A 27,663-nucleotide genomic window follows, 5' to 3' on the forward strand; every position below is an offset into this window, starting at 1 on the left:
CAAAAATAGAGATATTGGCGGGGGGAGTCAGCGGTGCACAGAACTAATAAAATGTTACAGATAGAATACAGCTGGTTAGGGCTGGAAAATGAAGAGGTGAAAACTGGTCCTTCCTAAAGCAGACCTATAGTTTGAGGAGAGTAAGAAACAGTACAGACCTAGTTTACTCACAAGGGAAAATAAAAAGTCCACACTTAGACCCTAGTAAGACTCTGGCTCTGGTAATTCACTGGGAAGTGGCAATTTTAACATTATTGAAAAGCTTTTCATGGTAGAGGCCCTGAATTTTGTCTCCTACCCGTTTTCAAACATACCCGCAACGGGACACAAAAGAAACCTGATACCTAGAGCAAGTTTAAATACACACTGTACTGAGAACAGGCTATGAAGTGTTTGTGCCCTTTCTTTGCTAGTTTCTCCAATTCTGAAAGAACCCTGAACATGCTTTTGTCAGATATTCTTGTAGCTCTGCTTGTCTGCAACAACCTTGGCTGTCACATTCTATAGTCATTTCACAAACGGCACGGTGTTAACAAGACATAGCAAAGAGCACATCTCTTAATAGCATCCATGAATTAGTGTGCCTGTTTCAGCATAAAACAGAAGATATATAAAAAAAGTACACCTAATTTATTTTTTAGCAGAGTCCTCACAGACACTCATGTGTTCAAATCTCACCAGACTCAAAAGTCCCATCTAAAAAGAGGGACACAGGAATGCTTCCCAAACACAGAAAACCTCCTAGCCCTGACTAGCTGTCAGAAGATGACCTGGGTGCACAAAGTCCCTCTCTCCCCCTGGGAATGAAGCCCTGGCTTAGGACTAGAGCAGGACAAAGAAGAGTTCTGCAGAGCTCACGCATCCTATAACAAACATACTGCCAATGAGAATTAAACACATTGAGTCTTTCTCTCTAAATGATGAAATATGCATTGTTATAGTAAAAGAAGGAGGGAGAAAAGAAGCATGAATGGGTTTTGTCCAACCTATCATCTTTTCTGTTCATGGAAAGATCTTAAGATGTGATATAAGGTAACTTGTCAGCTCACAAGAGCATCATGAACCACAACTCATTGGTTCCAGCAACATACAGCCCATTCTAATCGTTTGAAGTGTAAAAGCATAGAGCTGACTATGTACGTTAGTTTAGAAAGCACCTGGAAAGGAAGAAGTAGCATCAAGTGGACTGATCATCTTTATTATGCAAAGAGACAAACAGAAAATAAAATACTTTAATAGGAGAAAAAATAGAAGGTACAATTCGAACGTAATATACCATATTGAAACCATACACGATGCAACGTGAACATTACACATTGTTAAAACAGCAATCTTTCAGTAAAGACTGCATTTTTTGAGTACAAGCATCACCCATCACAAATACACAGCTTTTTGTGTATGTCTGAGTTTCAGTGAGAAAGATCATGACCAGCAGCAGCATATTTAAATAGATTGTTTCATTTTCATTAAACGCTTAACCTAATGAACGTATTGTATGCAATCTCTTCATATTAAAAGTATAAAATCTTAAGCGAGGCAGTGCCTGCCAATACAGATTTTAACATATGCAAATAAAGAGGATAAATATTTTGCGAAGTTTTTTAATATTGCATTTATACACATTCGTTGCTTTAAAATGTGTATTCCAGTCTCTCAACATTTAAACATTACTAAAATGCTCAGCAACTATGCATCAAGTGACAACTAATTATTGCTATAGAAAAATTTGTTTCCCAGAGTTTTAAAATAGATGTAATTTCATTTGCAATTCTCAAGACATGTTCAAGTAATAGAAATAACTAGTTCCAGTGTCCATGAGGCATTCTGAATCTGTATTGGCTGTAGGCATTTATTACCAGATCATATAAATATTTTATCGAATCTAAAAAAGTTAACTAAACTTACATATAACTATTAAATTCCTTAGGAAATGTATGCAGTAATAAAATCACCACGGTATGTGTTTTTACTTTAAAAAGCTAAAACTTTAGCATCAGGCTACTCTGAAATTCCTTTCTGTCAAAGGGCACTATGTCACAGTTGGCTTTATAGAGGAAAAGAGAAAGTAAAGAATCCAAACCACCTTGTCAGTTGGATCAGTGAACCACTCCAAATCAGTATGTGGTCACACAAGCACTAGAGCTGACGGACAAGTGAGCGTACGCAGACAACAGTATTGGGTGCAAACGGAAGCTGGAGCACAAGATCAAAGCGCGGCCTGCTGCCAAAAAAGCATATTAAGCCAGTAAACAAAATGCAAGGTGTTGTTATAAAAAGGATATAACCTTTAGACATTTCTGAAAAAAAAAATTCAACTTTCTCTGTATTTTAGCCAGTGATGCCTTCAGTAATGTTTTACACTTAAAAACCAGAAAATAGACATGTCAAGTTACAGTGTGTAGTGTTTTAGTTCCAATACTCAACATATTAGAAGTAAGATTCAGTTCTGAAACCCATTACACTGCAGAATGAGGCATTTCAACCTTACCAGTTTTGGAATATGAAATATCCCAGTATTTGAAGAATGCTCAAACCCTCTATTTGGAGAGCACATGGGAGCCAGGGCACAAGAAGCAGGTTGTACTTTGGCTGCACAACTGATATTGCTACACATAAATCACCAGCTAGACTAGGAAAATTCCTGGGGATGTTCTCCACCATGTGTACAATACCCATTAATAACAGTAGTTTGGCAATGAGCTACGGCAACACAGGAGGAAGAGTCAGCCCTAAAAGGTATACATTCAGAACAATCTCTACTTAAACGACAAAACACAAGCTGTCCAGCTTCCTTTCCCCTTCTCCCCATTAGTGTTAAATGAAAGACCTTAACGTTCTTTTACATATGGGTTTTCTATTTAAATTCAAATTTGCATTATGGCTGTTTTCTCTGATTTTAATACTGGTCTTGCTGGAAATGTGGAAATACAGAATCGGAACTCTTAAAATACGTTGGTAACTACTTTAGAGCAAGTTTTTCTCCTCAACTGTTTTTTTCAAAGCCTTTGGATGTAGGAGACGTCCAAGTTTTTAACAGTCTTACCAAAATAAACAAGTTCGTTTCTGAGCACTGGTAGGTCTGAAGCCAATTAGTTCTCTAGTTACACAGCCTTCCATGAAAGACAGGACAGACCGAAACTTGAATTCCAAATGCAACAACAGAAGTCCTTAAAAAAAGCTCCAACAAACGGAAAAAGTAGCTGGTCAGTCATATACCGAAAAAGTATACCTTTTGCATGTCATCTTGAATTCCTCTGAAAGTATGCCATCTTCCTTAGCAGTTGGGAGTACAGGGAAAACTCCTCTCCCATTGCTTTAGTAAGCAAGCATCCTATTTCCATTATGCTCCAGAAGAGGAAAAAAAAATAGATGTAATTATTCCTAGGCAATGGCATCATTCTTCCTCAATGAAAGGTGAGAAAAAAACCTCCTCTGCATTGTTGATCTACAGAAAACAATTTTTTTATTTCTTAAGTTGTTATTTTCATTCACATTGTAACAGTAAAAAACAAATTATAACATCAAATAAAACTTTATCCTTGGGAAGGAGAAAAAAAAAATTATCATCGCATATCTTAGCAGATGATATCACAGCAGTGAACTTAAAGAAACTCAACAGTGCAACAGAGCATCTTTGCACGACTTGCTAAAGATACTTTCAAAGTTGGTTTTGGTGAACTAAAATATCCGACATTAATAAAAGAAACTGTGTAATTAACAGAGTAGTAGAAGTTAGAGAAAATCAAGACAACAGCAAGAAGTTCGAAAAAGGTCCCTAATTCCGCAGGGACAAATCTCAGTAAAGATATCAAGTCTGAGTTTCAGCAAAATGATTTATGAAAAGTCCGTACGAGAGTGGAAAAGTTAAGCCTGAAAAGTGGTTACTGAATACCATTTTTATTAATATACACTTCAGATCACCAACAGAATTAATGTAATTTTTCCTTTCAGATAATCAGTAAGATGAAGGGGGCTATACTTTAAAAGTTCACATGACAGGATTCTTGAACTGCATTTTGGTATTGGGCTTCTTCATCAAGCTGAAGATTCTAAACAAAATGAAAACATCATCAAAATGGACAAATACTCATGATGTACCATAGTCCTTAGCTTAAGCATTCATTTTCCATATTTTTACATACGAATTGGCACCTAGATGAAGACTCTCCATCTTTGTGCGTACTAGATCATTGTTTATGTTGCACAGTATCTTTCATTTAACCAAGTACCATAAGATACATGAGACAGGAGAAGAATCAGATGAGTGGGACATGGCTCATTAAGCAGAAGGGTCCATCTTCTCTCCCTGGCTCAATTACAATACAGAATAGGCAGCTCAGGAAAGCTGACTGTCACGCAATTCTTGTAAGAGGGCTTCCAACCTGCCATTACACCCTCCATTAATAAAAACAAAATGTGATCCCCAGACTACAGTACTCAGATTGTTGAGAATATAATGCTTAAAATGAGAAAACAAACACGTATCGCGAAAGACAGGTGGTTAACCCTGCTGCTTTTGAAGAGCAATCTTCCAAGTTGTTAATATGCCAGAGTAACACCACCTTTTTAGTGCAATACTGGCAGCTTCACCAAATTGGGATTCCAATCACCAGTTTTACATCCTCAAACATGCAAGATGCACTCATGTTGAAGAGCCCAATCCCCTGTATCAGCCCCCTAGCTCTTCATGCCTTTGTCACAGATCACTCAACACAAAGAATGATATGCATCGTCTGTGCCATCTTTAACCAGTGAGGCTGCCTATGCCTCAAACACTGTGCTTATCCCACACAAAGCTCAAGCAGTGTACCCCAAAGCCTGTCAGACTCCACAGAAACTACAACACAAACCCTCCAGCTCTCTGATCCCACATGCAGAACTCAACTGGTTGTCTGACTTATGGTCCACCCACTGACTACATCTGTGTATGTAGTTCTGCGTCTACTCCAAGGTCATTTACTCGCAGTGAGCCTCAAAGAAGGCAACCAGAATGGCGATTTAAGGACACATGTGCTCTTCACGTTGCAGCCTCTCTTGCAACATACTGGAAGAGAGGCTGTAGCAGCAATACCAACTAGGTCAAGATGCACTTTAGGTGCTGAGAATTATGATGTAGCCATTTCTGCCATAAAAGGTCAAAAACATCAATAAAACAGAGTAGCATCTATTTTATTTCCCCAGGAGCAGCAGCAATAAACTGTTCTGGAGTAACAAATAGTTCAGATGGAGAATACTAAGCTAAAGACTTAAGTCACCATTTTGGAGCAGTACTTAACTGCTGACAACGCCTGATCCCGGAAGCACTTCCCTCTGGTAACGGAAAACTTAAGAACAGACAGGCCCACTTCTGAGTTCTGTACAGAGCAGGAACACAGCATGTCCAGAGCACGGAAAAGTTTGGTACAAATTTTTTATTTGGCACTTTCATTTATAGAGAAAAGTTACCATTTATTCCCCTACACATCAAAGAAGAAAAGGCTTACCACAAATTCTCCGTAGTCAAACCGGTGTCTTAGATTTAGATGGCTAACAAGATTTCTAGTAACCTGGTTAGTATCTGCCCAAGGAAGAGATACACAAATAGGACAGATCTGAATTTGGAGGGGAAGGGGAAAGAGAGAGAATTAAAAAAAAAAGTTACTGGTAATACAGAATGCATTAAAGACATGTTCTACAGGAATAACTAGTCTATTACTCATCCACTACCAAAATACAGTAGAGATGTTCATATAAAAATCATACTTCTAGGTGTTCTATTCCTCATTTGTGTAACATTCAAAAATTACATTTCAACTTGCCAAATTTATTAAGTGTTTCTCTTCGGAGTGGGGGATTATCAAGTCTGTCTGGCACTCTTTTTGTCAATTTCTGCTGTTTAAAATTTAGAGGAAAAGTGATTACTACATCCTACTTATTGTTTGGGAGGATTTTCATAAAATTGAGATGATAAAGTAAGCCAGAAGAAAAAATAACATGCTCCATACAGATGAAAAGAATAGCAATATAAACAGATTTTTCTCTTCCACTCTCTTTGATGACCTCAGATTACTTTTCAAGTAACTGTAGGTTTCACATGAAACAATAGTTACAAATAGGATTCTGTAGAAACAGATCTAAGTTACTAAATTAAGAAGAGTTAAGTGTCAGGCTCAAAAACTGAGTTTGTTTCACACCAAGATAAACAAGACAGCTAAGTCAGAAACAGAAATGCCTTAGAACTGACAAGAAGCTGGACAAGAAACATTTTCAAATGAAAGTCATTCCTCAAATTAAATGCCCTGCATTAGGTATATTGTCTTTCCCAGACCACAGTGATCTTCACAGATATAGAGTAACTACTGCACATTTAAAATTATTCACATAACTATAGTGGAAGTAGCTTAAGAAGCATACATAAGAAACTCTACTTACTACAGGAACTATCTGATAAAGATGTCTATTATTACAGTGATCCAGCAAGCGTTGTCTGGTAAAATTGGCTTCCTGACACAGGGGGCATTTGAAGGTTGGGTGTCCACTGTAGACAAATACACAGTATGAAACAGAAGAGAGAGTTTTAGAAGTAATGTTACAGCAAGCTTAATTCATCTCTTGTCATTGTTTTCCCTTATTTTGGTAACAACAAAAAAACCCCGCCCTCCCTGATATAATAGCAGATCTAATGGAGTGCCAGTGCTACTTCCAAATTGCAATTTTAAAGCACATTTATTATTTGTATACCTAAATGCATTCTTCCGAGACTTAAACTTTAGAAAATTCTTTTGTCACAATTGCGGCTGCACCCTGTTCTTACTTACTGATAGCCTCTTTTAGTGCAAATCCTTCAGGAAAGTACTGGAAAACCCCACAAATTCTAACCTTTAGATCCAAATGTAAAAGGAACTACAGGGTTTTTTAAATACAACTTGTTGTAGGTGTTTGTGTGGGTTTCTTTAAAGTTAGTAGAAGCTTCCACTATTACTGTCTGGATCTATTTTAACAAAAACTGCAGAAAAATAAGAAGTCTACCTTGTTTCTCCTGGAAGTATTTGATTATTAGCCATCTCGCCATTATCAGATGTTGCATCACTCCTGCTACTTTAAATGAAGTCAAGAAAAAAAAAAACACAATGAAACAGATTATTTTAGTCCACTATCAAAGTTTTAAAAGTTCAACAGTAACAGGTGCGGGAGGGGGGGAGGGAGGAGTTGGAAATCCCATGAATTTCAAGACAAAACATATAATGGCACATATTTTAACTCCCACAACTTTTGCTTTGGATCAATGTATGTCTCAGTATTTAGTTACCATGGTGACCCTTAATGGAATACTACGCAATGCTACACAATACTACTACAACTATAGGAAAGTGGTATATAATACAACAGGCATTTAGTCAACAAGAATGGTAATGGAGAGTACAGCTAAGTAGCTCAAAAGGCATTATGAACTACATGAACCCAAGATACGTAGGACTTTCTAAGTTTTTTGACTTATGACTCTAAAAAGGCATTTAACTGCAATGCATTTACACAAATAATTTACAGCTTTCAACTACAGCCAGATAAATTTCCTTATGCTGTGCATAAAATAGACTATCTCCTAAAGTAAGAATGACAAACAGGACAATTTTAGAAAGTAAATATATGCACTTCTAGCTAAGCCAGAAGAAACTGCCCAGGCATGCTGATTATCCTAAGAACATGAATATTTACAGTCACAAATTTGGTGACAGTACATGTTTTTGTATTTCTGTGATATTGTAAGCACAGGTATTCTACTGTAGCATAGTCAATAAATAACGATATAACAATATCCAGACACTAGGGTGAAACATGGCTGCAACTAGTTCTGGTAACAGCCTAAACTTCCGCTTTTAATATACTGATGGGTTGAAAACCAAACACAGAGAAGTTCAGACTGCTAAAAATAGAAAACATATGTCAAAACAAAGTAAATAAAGGACAGTCTATATATAATAAAGCCCTGTGAAACTAACTGGCAAAAAAAAAAAAAGTCTTCCAAAATAAGGAAAAATCTCCAATCAAACCAAATACATCAGTCAAAAGGTATGAAAAAGACAAGTTCTTTAGCTTTACTGCCTGAAAACAAATGGTAAGTGGCATTTGTATTTTATGGTGTGTAACATACTGGAGTTCCTTATAAGTTTCGTAAGAGATCAGTTTAAAATAAATTCATTCAGAAAGCAAAAGCTTGCACAGTAATGTTTTGAAAGAGGACACACGCTAAAGCAAACTTAGGAAAGGGGAGGGGAAATAAAAAGAGAAGGAAAGTTCCATGGGGCTAAATATTATGAAATCTGTTACAGAGTCAGCTGCTCAAAAGCTGTCAAGGCAAGGAAAGCAAGCTACAGATACTATACAGTTTTTAGGAGAGCCCCTAGAAGACATTTCAAACCATCATGTAGAAAGGTTTTCTTCTGTATGCCAAGAATATAGACAGAGACCTGGAAAAACTCATTTTGTTGAAGCACAAAAATATGGATAATAATTGCAAAAAGAAGGTATGCCCTGGAAAAAAAAAAACTTTTCTTGGGGGGGATGGGGACGAGCGGGACACCAAAAAGAAGAGGATGCACTGTTATACATAAAACACCCTGATTACCTGTTCCCTGTTGAATCTTGGGAAATCTGTAAGTTTGGAATAATAGAAGAAACACCATATTCATCCTGATACTTCTTACATGTTTTATAATGCTGTCTCATCCACGAAAATCTAACCTGTAAATGAAATGCCAAATTATTGAAATTATACTGAACAATCCAGGGTCAGAAGGAAGAGATAATTCTGCCAATGGAAAGTAATGCATGCAGGAATTGTACAGACATCATATGCAGCAGAAACCAGAACTTGTGTCTCCCCGCACAGCATGAACACTTTCTTCCCCAACAGGAGATCTTCGATTCCTTTTTCCATAGAGCCTCTGTCACTCTGTGAGCCTGGAGAACATTCCCACTCCCCAAACCCTCAACAGCCAGGCAACTGAAAGAGCTCTCTCAGGGGTGAAAAATGCGAGTAAACTCCATTAACTGAAACAAAGTCACAGGAACTACACCTCCCACATCCAGGATCAATGACTGACGAGCTACAACAGAGAAGGGCCATGAGGATGGGATAAGCACCACTGCTCCTTCAGTCTTCTCTGGCCTGCCGTTACCTTGTGCAGAGCAAAATCTTTTTGCATTAGGTGTATTCTGAGAATAGATAACTTTTCTCTTTGAGAAATAAAAGAAGGAAAAAAAGAAGGTGAATGAACACCAACTTAAGGCTGCCTATCCAGCTTAAAGGCAAGGTGAGACCACGAGTTGCTTAGATTTGTCAGGAGACAGCTGTGCTGGACGTGCCCTAAATCAGAATTTCAGGTCCAACAGCACTGTCAGAAAGTGCTTACAGGTTTAGAGGCGGAACAAGATCACATCTCATGTGTCTGTGCCTAAATTCCATTAAAGTTCTTCTGGGGATCTGTCTGGTTCTTCCTTCCAGTTTACCAACTTGTTATTGTTTCTTTCTCCTCATTTTTCATCCATCCTAATGAATCATGTGGAACAAAGCAGGCAGCTCAGCCTCCCACTAGTGCTACTCTTCACATGGGCAGAACTGTCCCCCATGCAAAACGAAACAAACATGAAGACAACTACCTGGATTTGATGCAATTTGGTGTAAACAAAATGTGTGGCTGATATCCTGCATCCATTTATATCAGGAGATTACTCTTGATTTCAATGGGGGCCAAGATTTTGCCCAATGTTCTAAAAATAATGACCCCTTTATAAAGGGAATGAAGGGAATGATGGGGCAGGGGGAAATTACGTATGACTCTATGTACACCGAGAGTAATCAACCTGTATTTTTCTGGTTTTAAATTAAATTTTAAATTAAAATTTACAGCAGCTCTAAAAGCACTTTCATTTCCACAGTGAAAGTTTCTGAGGTTTTCCATGTATCTGCAACTTTCATTTTTCAGTTGTCTAACTTTTCCCTTGCCGGTTTTATAACTATATCCAGTTCTCGCATTGTTTTGGGGAAAAACTGGCACTCTGCTTTAAAAGTCCTTATAAACAACACAAGATCCTCTTTCAGTTTTCACCTGTTAGGCATACCTAGCAGGCACTGCATGCCTAGTATATGCGCAAGCCATACAAAGCTAAGTTCAAACTGCTGATGACTCTTCAGCTCCAAGACAAGAATGACACACAGTAAAAGCGTGTCTGGTCAAAAATAAGAAAAAAAATTTATCCAACTTTTTGTAAAGTTTTACTCTACCTGCTTCTCACAGCATCTACAGCCCCCAGAAGCTTTCTTCATACTGTTTTCAACATCTAGAGCCCTTTTGGGATATGTTCTTTCTTTTTTAGTCACGCTCCCCCGGCAGAGAGGACAATGTGTTCCACTTTCTCTGATAGCTGTCAAGAAGCACTTCCTGCAAAACCTAAATTAAAAAATTACCACAAACACAGGTTAGCAAAGTGAGGAGAGTTAGATACTTTGTCCTTGACGAGAGCTGCGTGACTATTAGGGGAAAAAAAAAAAAGATACATATCAGAGTAATACAAATCTTTACAAATATAAGCAAAATGAAATAATGGTGCTTACAAAGAAGTATACGGAAATTAGAGGAACTTGGCAATGCACTTTAAAGATCTTACTATTTACTGACTGGTATTCCTGAGCTGTACACCAGATTGATCATTAATGAGAAATTAAATGGTGCAGCAGGCACGTGATATTGAAATATCTTATCAAAGTAACTCCTGTTTGTTTTCCTTAAACGGAGCCAAAACCACAACAAATCTTCATTTAGCATGCACTTCCAAAGATTTCCATTCATCAGCCTTTGCGGTTCTCCTCTCACTGTCTTTTCCTCGTGTATCAATCACCAAAGCTATTTTGCTTTTCTACAAAGTAGTGCTTTGTAATTAAACGTTCCTCTGAAAAATGCATGCTCTTCCACTATGAATAGATGAACCGAAGAGAGAGAGCAGCTACGCTACGGTCCTCATTCGGAAAACGAACGGGAAACTCTGAAGTTCAAAAACGACGCGAGTTAGGTTAGATGTGCAAGATGCTCCCACCGGCTGTGAAACCCGGCCACCACCCATCAGACAACCGGGGGCTTGCTTCCAGGGGCGGCTTTCCTAACCGGCCGGTCCTCATTCGCTACAAAAGAAAGAGGCGAGGGGAGGCTGGGGCAAGGCTTCGCATGCAAGGCTGGCAGCCAGCTCTCGGCGGCGGCTGGTGGCAAGGGGCTCCGCGGGCCCCGTCCCGTCCCCCGGGGCCGAGGGTCTGTGCACGGAGGGGTAGGGGGCAGAGAACCGGCGGAGGAGGAGGAGGAAGAGGCGGCGAGGTGAAGGCTTGTGAAGGGGGCGGGGGGCGCAGGAAGGAAGGACGAATACCCACACGTGCTGGCAGTTCGCGGTTCTCACAGGCGTTTTGAACACCTCCTGGCAGACGGGGCAGTAAAAATCATCCTCGCTGAAGCACGCTGGTGGTGCTGCTGCTGCCGCCGCGGCGGCTCCGTCGGCCATGGCAACACGTCAGGGCCTCTCTCCCTGTGGATCGGGGACAAGAAATACAAGCCCCGCCCTGGCGAGCTGAGCCGAGCTGAGGTCCGCTTCTGCGGGGTGGAGGGCGCCGGGCGTCCGAGAGAAGATGGCGGGTGGGCACCTGGCCCCAGGTGTGAGGCCGGGCTGCGGCGGAGGCGGGCCCGGGAGCGGGAGCGGGCCCGGCCTGCGCGCCGCGCCGCGCCGCCCCGCCCCGCCCCGCCTCTCCGTCCTTCCCTCCCCGGACCGGGAAGCGCCCCCGCCCCGCTTCTTTACCTGCGGTGCCCGGAGAAGGAGCCACCGCGGCGGCGGCTGCCGCCTCCCAGCGATCCAGCTGCAGCTCCCGGCGGGCTCCCGGCGGCACCCACGCCCGGGGCGGGACCGGGGTTTGGGTTTCCATAGCGATCGTCTCCCGATCTCGAGGGGGGGCCGCGGTGCTCGCCAGAGCCGGGGGACGACGCCGGGGCCCCGGCCCGACATGGGAGGAAAGCGTTTAAAATCACGTTCCGCACAAATAAAGCGATACTGAAACCGTTTCTGCTCTGTTTTTAGTTTATTTCTAGGTGGACCGACCCTAGCGGTAATTTTATGCAGTAGTTTTAGTCGTATTAGTACTATTTGGGCCGGGATTTCTGCCTCCTGAATGATACTGACAAAATCTTAATTCAGCAGTACGACCCTGTGCTTTTCTTCCAGAATAAGGAATTCTAAGAATATTGTGATAGCGGAAGAGTAATATCAACAAATCTCTCCAGGTAGAGAAGTCTTTGGCCCCATTAAGTCTGTCTAGCACTGATCTCCTTTGAATGTAACTCTTGGCAGGTAAACAACAACAAAAAAAAATGCTGGCAATACTTTAAAAACAAATGGATTTGTAGCGATTATATCTTTCCAGAGCATATTAATCTGTGAAGATGTTATTAGTTCATAATAACACTAAGATTCAGGCTAGGCCTGGTCTCTCACCCTGTATCAAAGATGTGGGACAAGGGCTGAGGAGAAATAGGTCCTTCACCCTCACTTCCCCTGTCTCCTTGGGACTGCAGTTGTCTATACCATAGCTAGATGTTCAGAGGAGATCACTAGGTGAGGAGATTTCTGGGACCCGTGGTTCACCTATGCCTTCAGTCTCCAGTGTTTCAAAACTATTTAGGCTTCGGACATCTATCAGAGCTGCTTCTTGTATCTGCCAGTGATGGGCAGCAAGAGGCGATGCCCACACCACCATCTGGGCTCCTGGCTTGGAGGGGAGAGAGAGGGAACTGCAGAAACAAAGCTGAAGCTCAGGTCTCTTTTCAGGTGAGGCTGAGAGGTGAACTGTCTTCTGATTCTGTGAAAGATGCTGGCTCTGTTTTCTTATTCAGCACCTGTTGCAATTACTGTTAGCTAAAAATGCTAGTATCTTCCTAAGTAAAAGCAGAGACAGCAGAGCAAAAGCCAATGACTGCCCTAAATACCTTCTTTTTAGATCACATGGAGGCAAAATTGGAATGGTTCTAAGTACCAGGAGGTCTGAAACACTGAAGGGAAGCACAACCAAGCAATGGGCCAAATGTAAGAGTTAAGTTGCCTGAGCTAGGATATTTACTGCCCATGCGTTGGGTTGGGAGAAAATTCGGCGGAAAACACAGAACCCCCTGGGCAGGGATCTCCCGGGAGAGGACAGGCCTGGGATTTGAGGTGTTACGGTAAGATGTCCTCTTGTAACTGTGGCTGTGCTAGCTCAGGAGGTTACTGCTCCCCTGTGCTCATCACCGCTCTGTTAGAGGCTGCTAAGGGTTAGCTGAGCTGTTCATAGGCTGGCAAAAAACCCCTACTACTTAAAGTGATTAACTGATTATCTTCTTCCCTGAAATGAAGTAGGAAGCCACGCCAGTAGATCTGAGTAGGCAATGAGTGGTAGTTGGTGGCAGTAACCTCTTCAACAGTGCAAATACAGCCAGAAGACATAGAACTAAAAGTGATAGTCTGCAGAAGGCTTCTTGTGTGTTTTGTGTCAGTTAGGACCATACCACAGCTGTATAACTAGCTTCACGTGTGCCTATCCATGCTATGACAGTGCATTAAAAGGAAGAATTACAGAAGGCTCTGTTCAGATACTACGCAACCACCTTGTATTACTCATTGGGAGAGGGGCAGCATGGCCTTCAGACTCAGCATGTGAGAGGCTGGCAGAAGTGGGCTTCCAAGTCTTTTCAGTCTTCCTGTATGACTTCAGTAAAGCATGTCCTTATGCCTCAATTTCTCAATCTGTAAAAGGGGAGAAGTTTTTAATCACCAAATAAGGCTGCTGTGAAGTGAGATTAATTACTGCAGGTAAAGAGGGTTATGTCCTTTGAAGGCAGGTGTTAAAGAAAAGCGAAGATTTATTACTAAAGGAACATGATAGGTCCATTTGAACTTTGTTCGGGAGACCACTGTATTTATTGATTAGTAGCCTTTGGCAGGGGGAGAAATTGCGCAGATGACCTCAGCGAAGTAAACTACAGGAAGGTGTGTGTGAAGGCATTCATGCTCTTGCTATCGTTATTGTAAATCTCGATCCTTTAATAAAGCTGTGACCTTGGAGTTGACAAGTAGTACGCCGCAGAACGATATATAGCATGGCACTAGCCTTGTAAATCTTATGTAGTTTTTGCCACTGACATACTCAACATACAAAGAGAAATCGGGCAGCTGAAGTTTATGAAACACATTTATTTGAAGGAAAGCATTTTAAATCAGACTATTTAAATTAAATGAAACCAATAGCCCTGCCAACTTTTTTATTCCTTGCGATAAAATGTGTTTGTGAAATGAAATCTCAACAGTGAAGGCTTGTAGAACTGCTCATAAAAGTTTGCTGTTTGCAGGGAGTGATTGCCACTGAAGAGGTACATTTTAGATCACCTTTGCACAGCTATTGTACAACTTTGTGCAACTGCTTTTTGCACAACTATTATTTTGGTTGCTTTCTTGATAATTCTGCTGCTGCTGCAAGAACAGCGCATCTCCTTGCCCATGTGAAAAGGACAGGGATTTGTTCTGTGTGAGCAGCCAAAGATGGACGTGAGCAGAAGGGGAAGGAGGAAGCTGTGTAGCTGCAGGGGGATCAGAAGGTGCCACGTGCAGGGGGAAGGACATCTTTTGCTCTTGCCCAGTGTATCTGTAGCACTACCGACAAAGAACACTTGCAGCCACAGACAAAACTAAGGACAACACTCCTGTGGTGGCTGCTTTTTTCATATGTACAAAAAGTTCTCTCTACATTTTCTAGATGTGCAGGAAGCCATAAATCCAGTAAGTTTTTTTCCTGTATTTTTGACTACTTTGCTCTGGCAGACCAGATTATTTTTTTAGTTACTCAGATGTTCCCACAGATTCCACCCTTTGGAGCAGCACTGTCCATCTCTCTGACTGAGGAGTTTTCATTCCCGAAGACAGTTCTCAAAGAGAAAGGCAAGCAGCTTTCCCAGGCACGTGAAACATTGAATCTTTCTCTTCCCAGAAAGGAGCCACTTTCTGATTCCAAGAAAAACTAGTAAAGACCTAAAGGAGTTTCCTTGTGAACATGTTACCATGTGATTAAAGCTGCTGTAATAACTGTATATGCTTCTATGTATGAACATGAATTTTCATTTCTTACAGATCAACTGCATCTTTGAAAGATGCTATGTTACATTGTACATTTTAAAAAGTATACATCATATTTTAACTTATATAGTAAGAATACAGGTTAGTTAAAAGACTGTCAATCTCTTGAACAGGTTTCTATTTTTTAATTATAATATTCACTTCTCACTATCCTTTCAGGACGGCTTTCACTTACCAACTTTGCTAATTTTGAGTCTCATCTTGCACTGTAAATGGAAACTTATTGCAGTCTTATGGGGTCAGTAATACTGTTCTTGACAGCAGGTAGTATGCCTGACACTGTTTGGAGGGGGGTGGTGTTCCAGTCTGGTTGGTCCCGTAGCATCTGGAAAGCTGTTGTTGTTGATCAACCTCCAGAATTGCATTGTCATCACCAAAGTACATAAGACTGGCCTGCCCCTGGAACGGAGCTGCAAACAAATAGCAGAGGCTGCTGCCAAAGCCCAGTGTTTCTAGGACTGGTACTAGTGTACTGGACTAGCAACAAGTTCAGGACCATTATGGTTTAGATAGAGAAACTGGCAATATTTTCTTTATCCTTAAAAAGAACACATTTTTTAAATCAAACTGAAATTTAATTTAAGAAAAAATAATTTAAAAACAAAACAATGGCTAAGAAAAAACCCCCACAATATTTTTAGGTCCAAGCAGGTTACTACCATTCCATTAACTGCAAAAAGCTAAATTTTAACAACCACATTTATCTACAGAAGATGTTCTTCCACCCTTTTGCAGTAGTCCTTACGGGCTGTTTGGATGACTCGCACGTATTCTAAGAATGACCCATCCAGAACTTTTTCAAGAAGAACTTCTCCAATAGTGTTTATGTCCTGAAAGAAAAAAAAGGATATTTTATTGACTATCAAGATAGTAATTCATGTGTTAATAGATTTAATTTTGACTGCTTGGGTTACCAGTTAACAATACTGGTTTCAGTGGGTTTACATCCATGTTTAAAGTTTACTGCCTAACATTCTACTCCTTAGTGGTAAACACCACAACATAAAGCAAGATAAATCATTACGAAACTTGAAATAAATGACAAGGTGAAATGCAGAAACAGATTAACTCAGTGATTACACAAAACCCAACAATGCTAATGCTCTTTATTAAGGAGTCCAATTTGATGATGCATGTTGTATTTTTGTGTACAGAAATACTCAAGCCTTAGCTATTCTTTATGAAGCTATATATGTGTGAACTATCATTAAAGTGCTATCATACGTAAGTCTGTCTCCACCATGTGCGTGAATTATAGGTTCAAATTTTTAAGATGGTTTTTCACTCCTGCCTTCCATTTGGACATCGTTTTCTTCAGTGCTTTTACACCATTTGAAAAAAAATGTTTTGTATCTTTCTTTGAGATTTTGTCTGGATGAGTATCAAACATAAATATAGGAAAGCACTACCTAATATTCTTGAGAAATTCCAACAGCACGTTAATGCTTGTGCTGCATTTTCTGTTTTACAGCCCACTCAGCCAGCAATCAGCTGCAGCACCTTTCAGGACAACTGTGTCATCTCAGGTTCTTATAGAATAAAAATGGGTTGTTGAAACAATTTTCATTTAAAGTAAGTACGTTTTCATTTTAGGAACTCCATATCATTTATAAACATGAGTCAGATGCATAATACCTGTTAAGAAACGAGGTAATGGAGTACCTTTCCCTTGTCCCACCATCAGACAGCAACAGAACTGAGGACAGAATCCATAAGCTGGCACCTCTGAGTACCAGGCTATGCTGTTTCTGTACACATCTGCCACGTTTCGTGAATTCGTGGTGCAGTTATCTGCTCAGTTCTTTTCGTGACTTTGTGATTGTAAAAGGTGTGGAAGAAGATACACATAAAGCAATTAAGACCAGTAGTGTGCAAATGCTGTTACTCACTATGTAGTCTTCATAATGGAATATATGTCTGAGTTGAAGATGCCTTAAAAAATTTCTGCTGAAATAGCTTGGACCTCTCCCAAGTGTTAAACAACAAATTCGACAACACTATAAATAAATGGAAGGAATTACTCAATTTTCTTCTTGGAGATCTTACAGAAGAAATATTACCAGTATTTTAAAAAACAGAAATGTGAAATAAGTGGATCTGTTATGGCCAAACGGCATTCTCTGAGCAAGACGAACACTGCTAGGCACAGTGCACTTCAGATCAGCTGTCAATTACGCTAATCCCTGCTGTGTGATTTGCGTCTGTAGACATCCCAAGGACTGTCAACCTATATAGATCTGATGGTTACTATATTCCCTCCTACTAGCTACAGGAGAACAGTCATGTAAAAGCATTTGCTTTATCCAAAACAAAACTTGTTTATCATCCAAACAATTAATGTATCCATTTGTTTATCATTCATATAATAAACTAATAAAAAAATGATGCGGTTGTTTATCATCCAAGCCACTGTTTGGATGATGAAGCATTCCAAGAATCATACACGATTGCTCTGGTCATCAATTACAAATGAATTCATGTGTGCGTACAACAGAAGTGCTTAAAACACTTCATCAAAAAGAGAAGCTGAATTACTTCCTGTGGGTTCTCTGTAATATAAAAGTTGCAGTTGTTGCAACATGTATTTATTCAAGCATTATCATGAGAACACTGTGCATATGCTAAAAAGATGATTATCATGGAATACACCATGTGTGAATATACCATTTGTATACTTAAAAACAGTTTAATGACATGTTACGGTAATGAACACTATGATACAACACACCAAAAAATCCTATGCCTCTTTTGAACTAAAAGTCCAATGTGTATATTCTAAGTTTGAAATAAAAAGGTTGAAATAGCTATGCCGAATCACTTTTTCAGGTAATCCTGAAATCCCAACACAGTTACTCCAAAGGTATTTCAGAATTAAAGGGAAGGTTCAGTGTGACAGTAGCAAACAACGAAGTGCACGTCTCAGCATGCTCCCTCTCTTGGCTTTGTGTTAACATTGTGGTGCCTACAGTTTATAAACCAACTAAAGCAGTTATGAAACGGTGTGACTTAAAAGGTCACATTCTCATTTCCTTGCTTATAATTTTCACATTCTTTGTAGGTGAACATAGTTATGAATACTGTTTTTTACATTAGGTTTCAAAGAAATGTGCAACAGAGGCTGTATAATGCATATTACGAGTGTCTCAGGACCAGCTTGTATATGCAACTCTGAATTGGGCAAAGGATTTAATAGTTTACTAAGTAAGTTTTAAGCCTTATTCTGCTCTCCAGCTACACAATACAGCTCTTTATGAATTTGCCCTGAATGAAAAAATAAGAGCTTATAGATTGATAGGTGTGATAAAAACTATTGACAGTTATTTCAGTTGACCAAAGTAAATACGGAGCCTAATCTGAAAAATTCAAAATTTGTCAAAATTTTATACATTAAAGCATTAGCTCAGATAAAGGTGAACACAGTATACATTCATGGGTGAATGCTTCCTTTAATTTACTTGGAGCTATGGCTCCAGGATAACTTCCTAATATGATCATGGTTAAAGTGGTGAAAACTAGCCTGCAAAGTAGAAGGGAATGGAGGGGGTTTCCCCCATCCCACCTGCTGCAGGAAATGGGAACATTCATTGATTTGACTACAAGTCCTTCACTCTGTAACCTCTCTAAAACACCTCTTCTGCGAGGCATGAGAACTGGAGTCTAAAATCCCTTGGCAAATAACCATGGAAGTAAATTACACTCATCGAGATCTGAGTCTATGGCCTATGGACCTCAGTGCTACAAACAGGGTCACAGTAAGACCTTGTAGCCTCCGTGGACCTTCAGAATGAAGGCAGTCATGTGAAGTTGTCTTAAAAAAAGAAAAACAACTAACCCCACTGATGTATATGAGGCCCCATAAAGACTTCTTAAATTCTAACCCCAAAACCCGGACTGTAATACACAGCAAATGCTGCCCATGAATCCGAGTTAAGTCAGTAGAAATGGCACATGCAGAATTTAAAAGCAGGCAAGTCACTGAACCTAATAATGCTCATACTCTTGGCTGTAACTGTGTGTTGTATCGGTCGTAAGACTTCCTACACCATTTCCTTTGCTCCTACCAGCGCTCACACTGATAGGAGCGCTAATATTTTATATATTGTATGTGTGCACACTTGTCTGTGAGAGAGGGGGAGAGGGAATGATTATAGGTAAGTTTTTCCTCCTCTGTCAAAACCAGTTAAACAATTAATATATTTTATCTTTGTCTGTTTTCTCCTATCAGTAATGCTTGCTAGAATTAATCAGTTTAACATGTAAAATATATACTTATGCACATTAACACAGAAGCCCAGGTTGGAAGGGACCATTACCACTGCTCTTGTTTCCGATCTGTGGTAAGTGATACGATGGTCCATTAGCTCATCCTCACCTACTTGACACTGGCATTAAGGACACGAATATCTGGGAATAAGAGGTAGTATATTGTTAGTGCCTGCAGACAGAACTGATACATTCTTAGTACTACAAGCAATAAAAGTAGTATTTAGATTCCATTGGCCAGATATCATTAGAAGCTTCTTTTGCCATAGCAAAAATGCGGCAGGGGTGTATGAAATGTACATGGGTGTGATGTATGCTGTGCTGCCAAAAGGTCAGCCTTGCTAATGGACGCTGCGAACACTGTACAGAACTGTGCCAGCACATCAGGATATTGATCCCGAAAAGCACTCTTAACAGAACCATGACCTTAGAGAAGAATGGATGAAAATACTGAACACTACAACTACAGACATCTGATAAAAGCATAATTTAATTGCTGTGATACACTTGGAGTATGCGTGACCAAACTACCAATTCTCAGGAGCCCTCATTAAGTATCAACACTTTCTTGCAGAGGATCCCTACTTAGTTTTCAGTACAGAGTATGGTCTTGTTGCACAGTGGAAACACTATTTCCAGGTTAGTGTGGTTTTCAAATGCGTGTGGAGAAATGTTCAAGCTTTTCTGAGCATCAAAAGGACAATAACTGGGGAGATAGGTCTTCTAAGCAAGCAACCTGCGTAGTATGTCATTTAGGAATTGAAGCAGTAAAGAGTATAGGGACTTTAAATTACATCTATCAAAAGAGCATTTTAATGATATCAAAATTGTTCCTATTCGTTAATGGACAAAACTAAAGGCCATTGAACTTCAAAATCTCAGTCATACTAGAATTGCTACACACCTAGTCGATTGCTCTAACAGGTCGTGCCCTGAAAGAAAATGAAAGGGTTGAAGAATTTGAAATTTTCACATATGACACACATATATTTTGTAAATATATTTATATTCTCTCTGTGTACTGTAAGGATATAAATAAGAAAAACTGTCAGTCTTATTTCAAAACTTTCTGAAGAACAAATTATTAGATGAGAACCAATTAAAGTTAGATTATTATTAGTCTTACTCTTTCAGGTAATAACCAACATTTTCAAGGAGCTTTATTTGAAAGGAAACATAATCTTTCCCCAAGAAAAATATAAAAAACTGCTGACTTGTCAAAATACTGTTGTTTCTACAAAACAGGTCACATGGAGCTAAATGCTATCAAAATCATACTATCTGCAAGTAAAATGTATTATTTTCTAGTCATGCACACAAAAAAAATTAGCATCCATTTTAAGTACTATTTAAGTATTATTATTTTAAAATATTAGCGAAGGATTCATTTTCAATTCTAAAGAATGGAAACAAGTTCCAATTTAAAAAAAAAATAATCTGCTACCAGTTTGACTTTGCTCTGTTGGGATAACAAACTCAAAAGTGCTTTTGCAATATCATCGCTAAGGTCTACCTTGCTACGGCATCTCCAAGCTCCTCTTGGAGAGGTCCATATTCTTCTATATATTTTTCACAAGTTCTTAAATGAGCTCTCATTTCACTCAGACATACCTAAGCAATGAGAAAAAGCAGCTTGTTACATTTTATACCATGACACATTCACACTAAAACATCACTTGAATATTTTCTAGTTCAAAGCCTTATTATGACATTGTGGCTATACCTAGGGAAGAATGCGCATCTGCTTCTACTACTGGCTCAGTTTCTCAAGCATTGTGTTTCTGGTTCAGTATTGCTCTAATACATTTTATAACAATAACATTCATCTTATGAGAGTAAAGTGAATTAGAGTGAAAAAATTATTAATTTGTGGAGATTTTATCTGTTCCTTACATTGGCCCTTAATATTTTGGAATGAAATTAGGGACGCAATAGGGAAACATTTCTCGTCTGGGGAGGGGGACCCTCCCAGTTCACTTCTGGCTCTGTTTTTAGTGATGGAAATCTAGCCCAATTTTTTTCAACTTAAGGGCTGGACTCTGACCTCAGTGAAGTCACCAGCAAAACTTTTTACAGATACATTGAGGATAGGATTTGGGGTTTATATTGCTGCTGCTGCTACTGGCTATTTCCTTTAACTCAGAACCTCTAAATGACAAAACTGGTAAAGCAGAATCATGGCGTACTTTCTATGACAAGAAACAATATGCAATGATAAGAAGTCACCATGTTGAGGTATTAAAGTATTATTTGCACAGAAACAGTGCAGAGACATTAACATTACTTACAGGTTACTCTATATTTTAACCTTTAAACAGTGATGACCAGTTCTGGTGAATCTTGGTGAAGAAATTTAGAATAACCCTCCCAGACGTCTGTGCCATGGCTGCACTACAAACAATCATCCTGACTGCAGATGCAGCAGAATGAAACAGGGTCATGCCTCAGCCACTTAATTGCAATTTCCACTCCCCGAGTGGAAACTCTAAACGAAATTAGGTTTATACGAACACAGCACTCCATGCGTTGGTGTGGCTGAGACACTGCAGGAGCATTTGCCAAGGGTAGTCTGCCAAATATCAGAAACAACATACAAAGGTGTCCTGACGCTATAATGCATTAAAGGCACTCTCCTTTTCAACATGTTTTAGTGGCCTCACTGATGGCTTTATGCAAGAAATAGAGCCGACACTTTCTGCAGCCATAAGAGAGCTCAGCATTTCTTAAAATACCTGTTACAATTGGGTTCTTCCTGCAAAACACAATTTTTAAAAATATTAAAATTAAATTCAATATTTAGCTATTGTTAATATAAAGGTATTTCAGCTCAGGCATTTAATTGTTAGTTTCAAGCAAATCTTTCCCAGATAGAAAATCCATGGCAAAAAGATAAAGAACCAATAGTGTTATCAACAAATAAACACTTTTGCTGCTTTTCTTACGTTCTCTGTAATTCCCCATAACCCTGCAAATAACAGCCTTTCTGAAGTTCACACATTTACTTGCTGGTTTACATTTTATGGTATTTTCGCACTGCTGTGGCTAGACGAGAAAGATTTAAGGGTATTGTTTTGCAGTTAGCAAGACAAGATAAATTATAAAAGCCAGATGTGAATCCCTTCAGACAAAAAATAAGAGGGATTCACATTTGAGCTGTACTATCTCCTCCCACAGAACAACACAGGTATAAAAATATGAGGGGAATGCAGGACTGAAGAGTGTTCATTACACAGAAAGAGGTACAGAGTAAATATTCACAAACATGGGAGAAATTACTTGGCTTTACATGAATTTTCAAGTAAATGTATATTAATTCAATTGTGGTTAACTGTTTTTCCTGTTGATATGTGCCCTGTCCTCCACCACAAAGTCCTGTTAACCTTTTGCTCTGCACCTCGTTTTGATGAAACGTGATTAACGTGTTCCATTTCAAACAGTAGCATTTAAAACTTTGTTTGCATGTGAGTAAATGATGGTTCAAAGGCTTTATTTAGATTTAAAGAAAATGGTTCAGTTTAGGTAGCTTTACCAAAGGGGTGGGCAGGGTGTCTTTAAAAAAAAGAAATCACAAAATTTTTTATCTTTATCCTGTATTTTAACAGATGCAATTGTGGCCAGGATTTTTATAATTAGGCAATCATAGTATATAAAAAAAAGTGATTTGTCCTTTCTCCAGCCAAAGCCAATGTAGGGAGTCCTGAAGATTCAGCTTCCACAGGTTTAGGCTTGAGTTTAAGATTTGCAATGGCACCGGCAGGGTGTTTTAGAGCTCTTTTAGATACTGAACTTGATAAATCACAAAAATTTATTTTTCCATCATCATGCTGGTGGAGTTTCTCTGTTTAGACATGCCCTTAAAAAGGGATTCGAATAGTGTTAGTTCTCATGCATGGATACATCTCTGGGATTATTTAGTAGTTAGTGTTGAAGGTTGCAAACCTGTGTTTCACATTCTGTGCAATTTTGGTTTGTGCCCTCCATCTTTTTGGCAATATCAGTGGCGGGAATTCCTTCAGAAGGAAGATAAGCGCAGCAGTAAGGGTACATCCAGGCATTATTCTTTAAACTTGCAGAAATACAGGAATGACAGAATCTACATATATAGAATGAAACAAAACCACTTGTGATAATCCCCCCAACCATGCTTCAAGTAAGACAGAGTATTTAAAAAAGAATTAAAATTTTGCACAACATGAGATCCCCGGTGTAACATTGCAGGATATTTGTTCTTCTTAGGATATATTGTTAAGAAAATTGTGTGTATTGTTCCTGCAGCCCTACTTGCGCTAAGCAGAGCACTGAAAACAGACAAGCTGAGCTTCCTGGTAGCACTGAAATGCATGTGACTGTGAGGACTCATTTCAGAGCAGAAGCAAGGAACCCATTCCTCATGGGCCTGGCAATGCCTGTAGCCCATGATTTCAAAACCTGCCATCACAGCAAAGATTCTTTCATTTTTAAGCGTTGCTGTTAGATGATGTCACAAATATGCATACTAATAGCGTACGGTAAGCCTTCCTGAGCTCATAAACAGAATACTCCATGCTGCTCCCATGAGGGACAACCATTCGGGTTGTAAAGATGAGGGAATTTCTCCAATATGTGAGTCAGAGAATGACACTCGGAGGTTTTGGGCAGCAGTTGCAGAGGAAGCATTAGGTTGTTGTGTGAGAGAGAACTCTGATTGTCCTGGTTTTGGTTGGGATAGGGTTAATTTTCTTCCTAGGAGCTGGTATAGTGCTGTTTTTTGGATTTACCATGAGAATAATGTTACTAACACACTGACATTTTAATTGATGCTAAGCAGCGTTTACACTAAGTCAAGGACTTTTCAGCTCCCCATGCTCTGCCAAGTGCACAGGAAGCTGGGAGGGGGCACAGCCGGGACAGCTGACCCCAACTGGCCAAAGGGATAGTCCATATCATGTGACATCATGCTCGGCATATAAGCTGGGGGGAGTTGGCCGGGGGGCAGCGATTGCTGCTCAGGGACAGCCTGGGCATCAGTCAGTGGGTGCCGAGCGATTGCATTGTACATCACTTTTTTTGTATGTTTTAACATTATTATTATTTTCTCTTCCTTTGGTGTCCTATGAAACTGACTTTATCCCACAGGTTTTACTTTTTTTTTTCCTGATTCTCTCCCCCATTTCACCAGGCGAGCGAGCAGCAGCTGTGCGGTGCTTGGTTGCCGACTGGGGTTAAACCACGGTACAGATCTAGCCATCTCAGGGTTTGGACTGGGTAAAGGCACACCTACCTCTGCAAGCATCTTAGTCACTTCTCTGGTTTTAGTAATAAAGCAGATTGGTCACTGCAGTTGCTCTTGAAAGCTTTTTGTCTATGATGGATATGACAGATAAGCTTTGGTGAATCTTCCTGCCCTTCACTGTCAGAGCACCACTGCAAAGTCCCACTGCTAATGGGACAGAAGATGGGCTTTCTTTGCATTAGGCCTTCCTTTGCATTAGATTAGGGCTCCTCATCATGTCGAGATCTGAAGGGTAGAGTGACAGCCTGGGGCTGCAAGGAGGACAAAAAAAAAGGATGCACACTGACTGACTGACAGCCCCTCTGGCTTTGGAGGAGCTAGAAGAAGCTGTTGTGCCAGACTGCAATCCACAGTGAACACCTGGGTGAGTGTGCAGACAGCAGGGTCCTTGCAACTCTATGATAAATTTGTACTTGTCTCGTGTCAAGTTAAGTCAGAGACTTCATTCTGCTAAGTCTCACAGCCTTGCAGCAGAAGTGTCAGGAGCAAACTTGTGCCTGCAACCCCAGCTGCATGAATGCAAAATTTCGCTTAAATAAACTGCTGACTTTGCACTGAAACAGATAAGGAGCAGGAACATGCTCCTTTTTGCCAGTTCTGCTTGGAGATTTAAATGCAGTGGCTTCCAGAAGAGAGGCACCTAAAACCATAAACCACTGTGGTCGTGATCAGCAGATCACTCAAACTAGCTAGTAGAGGTGCTCATGCTGTGCCAGTTTAGGATGTTGCCACTCACAACCTCCTGTGCTGCCCCTCTGCTGAATCATAGAATCACTAGGTTGGAAAATACCTTTAAGATCACTGAGTCCAACCATAAACCAAAGGTTACCCACCTTTCCTTCGGTCTCTTCTCCCAACCCTCCAGCCCAGCAGAAGGTATCACGTGGTTATCTCTCTGATACTTCTATTCAGTTTGGCATTTTAGTGCAAATCCACCTGCTTTCCCAGTTGCTAAAATGCTAACCTTTGCACCAGAGTGACTAAGTCATAAGTCTGCGTTGCCCACACCAGCTCTGCTATGTAGATAGCAACTCCAGCAGAGAAGTGGAGTTGGAAGCTCCTAAACCACCGTAAAACAACTTGCCAAGCTTGCCAGTGCACTCTGCAACAGCATTTCTAACATACTTAGCCTGTGATCGATCTATAGGAGGACTTCAGATGTAATCTTTTCCTGGGAAGCCTTCTTCATATATAGATAACTCCACGGAGCCATGTAAAATACAATCAAAGCCTAAGTCAGACAGAAGGTGGTATCTGCAGTCACTTCACAGAAGTACAAATGATTACACAAAGAGCAAAGAGAGTACAGCCAAGACCCAACACACTCCCTGTCCAAGGATAAACTCTGAATTGTTACACACGGTTTGCCCTCAGGCAGGTTTTAACTCAGATTATCCCCGTACTTTAGACAGGGTTGAAAGGTTTCTTGGTTTCCTTGAGGAACAGAAGAGTCTTCTATAAATAACCCTGTACAAGGTTCACACATGCTGTCTGAGAGCTTTCCCCTTTAATGTCACGAAATACAAAATCAGATTACCCTTTGCCAGTTTGTTTGCCCTGCCCCTAAAACTGTCAGTAGCCAGAAAAAAGGGTAATACAAAGGATACAGGGATTAGTGAAGAGCAACTACAGCCATGCATTATTCACAAATAGTCCATCGTTATTAGTCAGTGATTTATTCTACTGATTAAAAAAACAATTTGCAAGAATTTCAGGTTCAACAGCAAAACCCTCTCCACCCTTAACCCAATTTATCACTCTGCTTTATTCACTCAGTCTGTACCTAAACAGGTAAAACAAATAAGCAAACAGGACTTAAAATGGTTCAGGGTAGATGAAATAAAACCTAAGTGTCTCAGGATATTGACCCTGAAGCCCTGCTTTTTCCCACCTTCCATCTAACCTCCAAGCAATTGCCTCAAGCCTCTAACTAGAGGCTGCATAACACTTCTCAAACCCAACAAAAACTAATTCATTTGTTCTTGAAGATACTGAGGGTGCTGTAAACAGTTGCATTTTTAGACATACATACACGTGTATGTATGTCTCAGGACATCCTGCTCAGCTCAGGAGCACATAATTTTCCATGATCTATGACCTTGAATAAATAATAAAAACAAGCCTCACCAGGTAAATAGCAGAAAAGGCACAGCTACTTGGCTGGATTTCTGGTGAGAAGGAACTCTGCAAAGTTGCCTATAGTTTCTGAGGCCAACAAATTCTCCTGGAAAGTAAGAACAACCTCAGAAACATGCTAGGAAGCCATTTATCCTTTTTTTCTTTCTTTTTTTTCCCCCTTTTTTTAGTTTTTCCAAGATTATTCCTAAACACTGGCTTAAGCCATACTTCTGACTGCAGTTATCACTACAGGGATGCCTGTGCCAGGCGCCACGTTTGAAAAGGGAGTCACTAGCAGATGGTTCACGTTTGCGCTTGCACTTTACACCTGCATACAGTGCCCTGCGCGGATTCTATTTGGGATCTTTATGTGCCGGTTGCATCTGGACAAGACTGAGATTAGGGGCGATGCTCCAATTATGGATCACATTAAACGTGTGGTGAAGGCAACCATTAGAAAGACTCACTTTGAATTTGAAACAGAAGAACACACTCGCTGTAGAACAGCTGGTTTTATTAACTGATTTTTTTTTTTAAAGTGCTGCAGAATAACTGGCCTTATCCTATAGCAGCTACCCCAAAATTTATTTTCTGGCATATCCTAACCTTAAGCAAATTTAGCTGGAATGAATGTAGACGTATTTTTCTAGGTATTTAACAGGGACAAATAAAACCAGAGCACAGGTGTCCCAGCCTCCCTCTGCAGTCAGCAGAGGAACACACACAGGTTACTCAGGGTAATTCAGTCTCCAGCGGGCTGCCTCGGGAGCTGCTCCCCCGCCGCCGGAGGGGTACGGCTTCACCCCACCGACATGCCAGCTGCTGGGGACACCCCA

At 40.2% G+C, this 27,663-nt stretch overlaps 2 protein-coding genes across 9 annotated transcripts; both read right to left on the reverse strand.

Moving 5' to 3' along the window:
• Nucleotides 1–1,182: 1,182 nt before the first annotated feature.
• Nucleotides 1,183–11,913, reverse strand: RNF138 (ring finger protein 138). 8 transcript variants are annotated; one of them, XM_064442793.1, is made up of 8 exons: nt 11,820–11,913; nt 11,399–11,553; nt 10,265–10,430; nt 8,606–8,721; nt 7,009–7,077; nt 6,412–6,517; nt 5,484–5,591; nt 1,183–4,049 (listed from the first exon to the last, which is right to left on the reverse strand). In XM_064442793.1, the coding sequence occupies exons 2-8, from the start codon at nt 11,524–11,526 to the stop codon at nt 3,981–3,983; spliced, it is 762 nt and encodes a 253-aa protein (XP_064298863.1). In that variant the 5' UTR covers nt 11,527–11,553; nt 11,820–11,913; the 3' UTR covers nt 1,183–3,980. The 8 variants fall into 8 exon arrangements, with proteins under 8 accessions (XP_064298863.1, XP_064298870.1, XP_064298869.1 ...); XM_064442800.1 differs by lacking the exon at nt 11,820–11,913 and having other exon boundaries at nt 1,183–3,345; nt 5,484–5,557; nt 11,399–11,792; XM_064442799.1 differs by lacking the exon at nt 11,820–11,913 and having other exon boundaries at nt 1,183–3,445; nt 5,484–5,557; nt 11,399–11,792.
• Nucleotides 11,914–15,878: 3,965 nt separating this feature from the next.
• On the reverse strand, nt 15,879–24,373 carry RNF125 (ring finger protein 125). The gene is given in 6 exon segments (XM_009508661.2): nt 15,879–16,004; nt 17,064–17,171; nt 19,488–19,578; nt 20,951–21,048; nt 23,377–23,530; nt 24,333–24,373. Coding segments are annotated over 6 exon segments (618 nt in total).
• Between the last annotated feature and the right edge of the window lie 3,290 nt (nt 24,374–27,663).

The sequence above is a fragment of the Phalacrocorax carbo genome, chromosome 2, assembly GCF_963921805.1.
Source record: "Phalacrocorax carbo chromosome 2, bPhaCar2.1, whole genome shotgun sequence".
Lineage (NCBI taxonomy): Eukaryota > Metazoa > Chordata > Aves > Suliformes > Phalacrocoracidae > Phalacrocorax > Phalacrocorax carbo.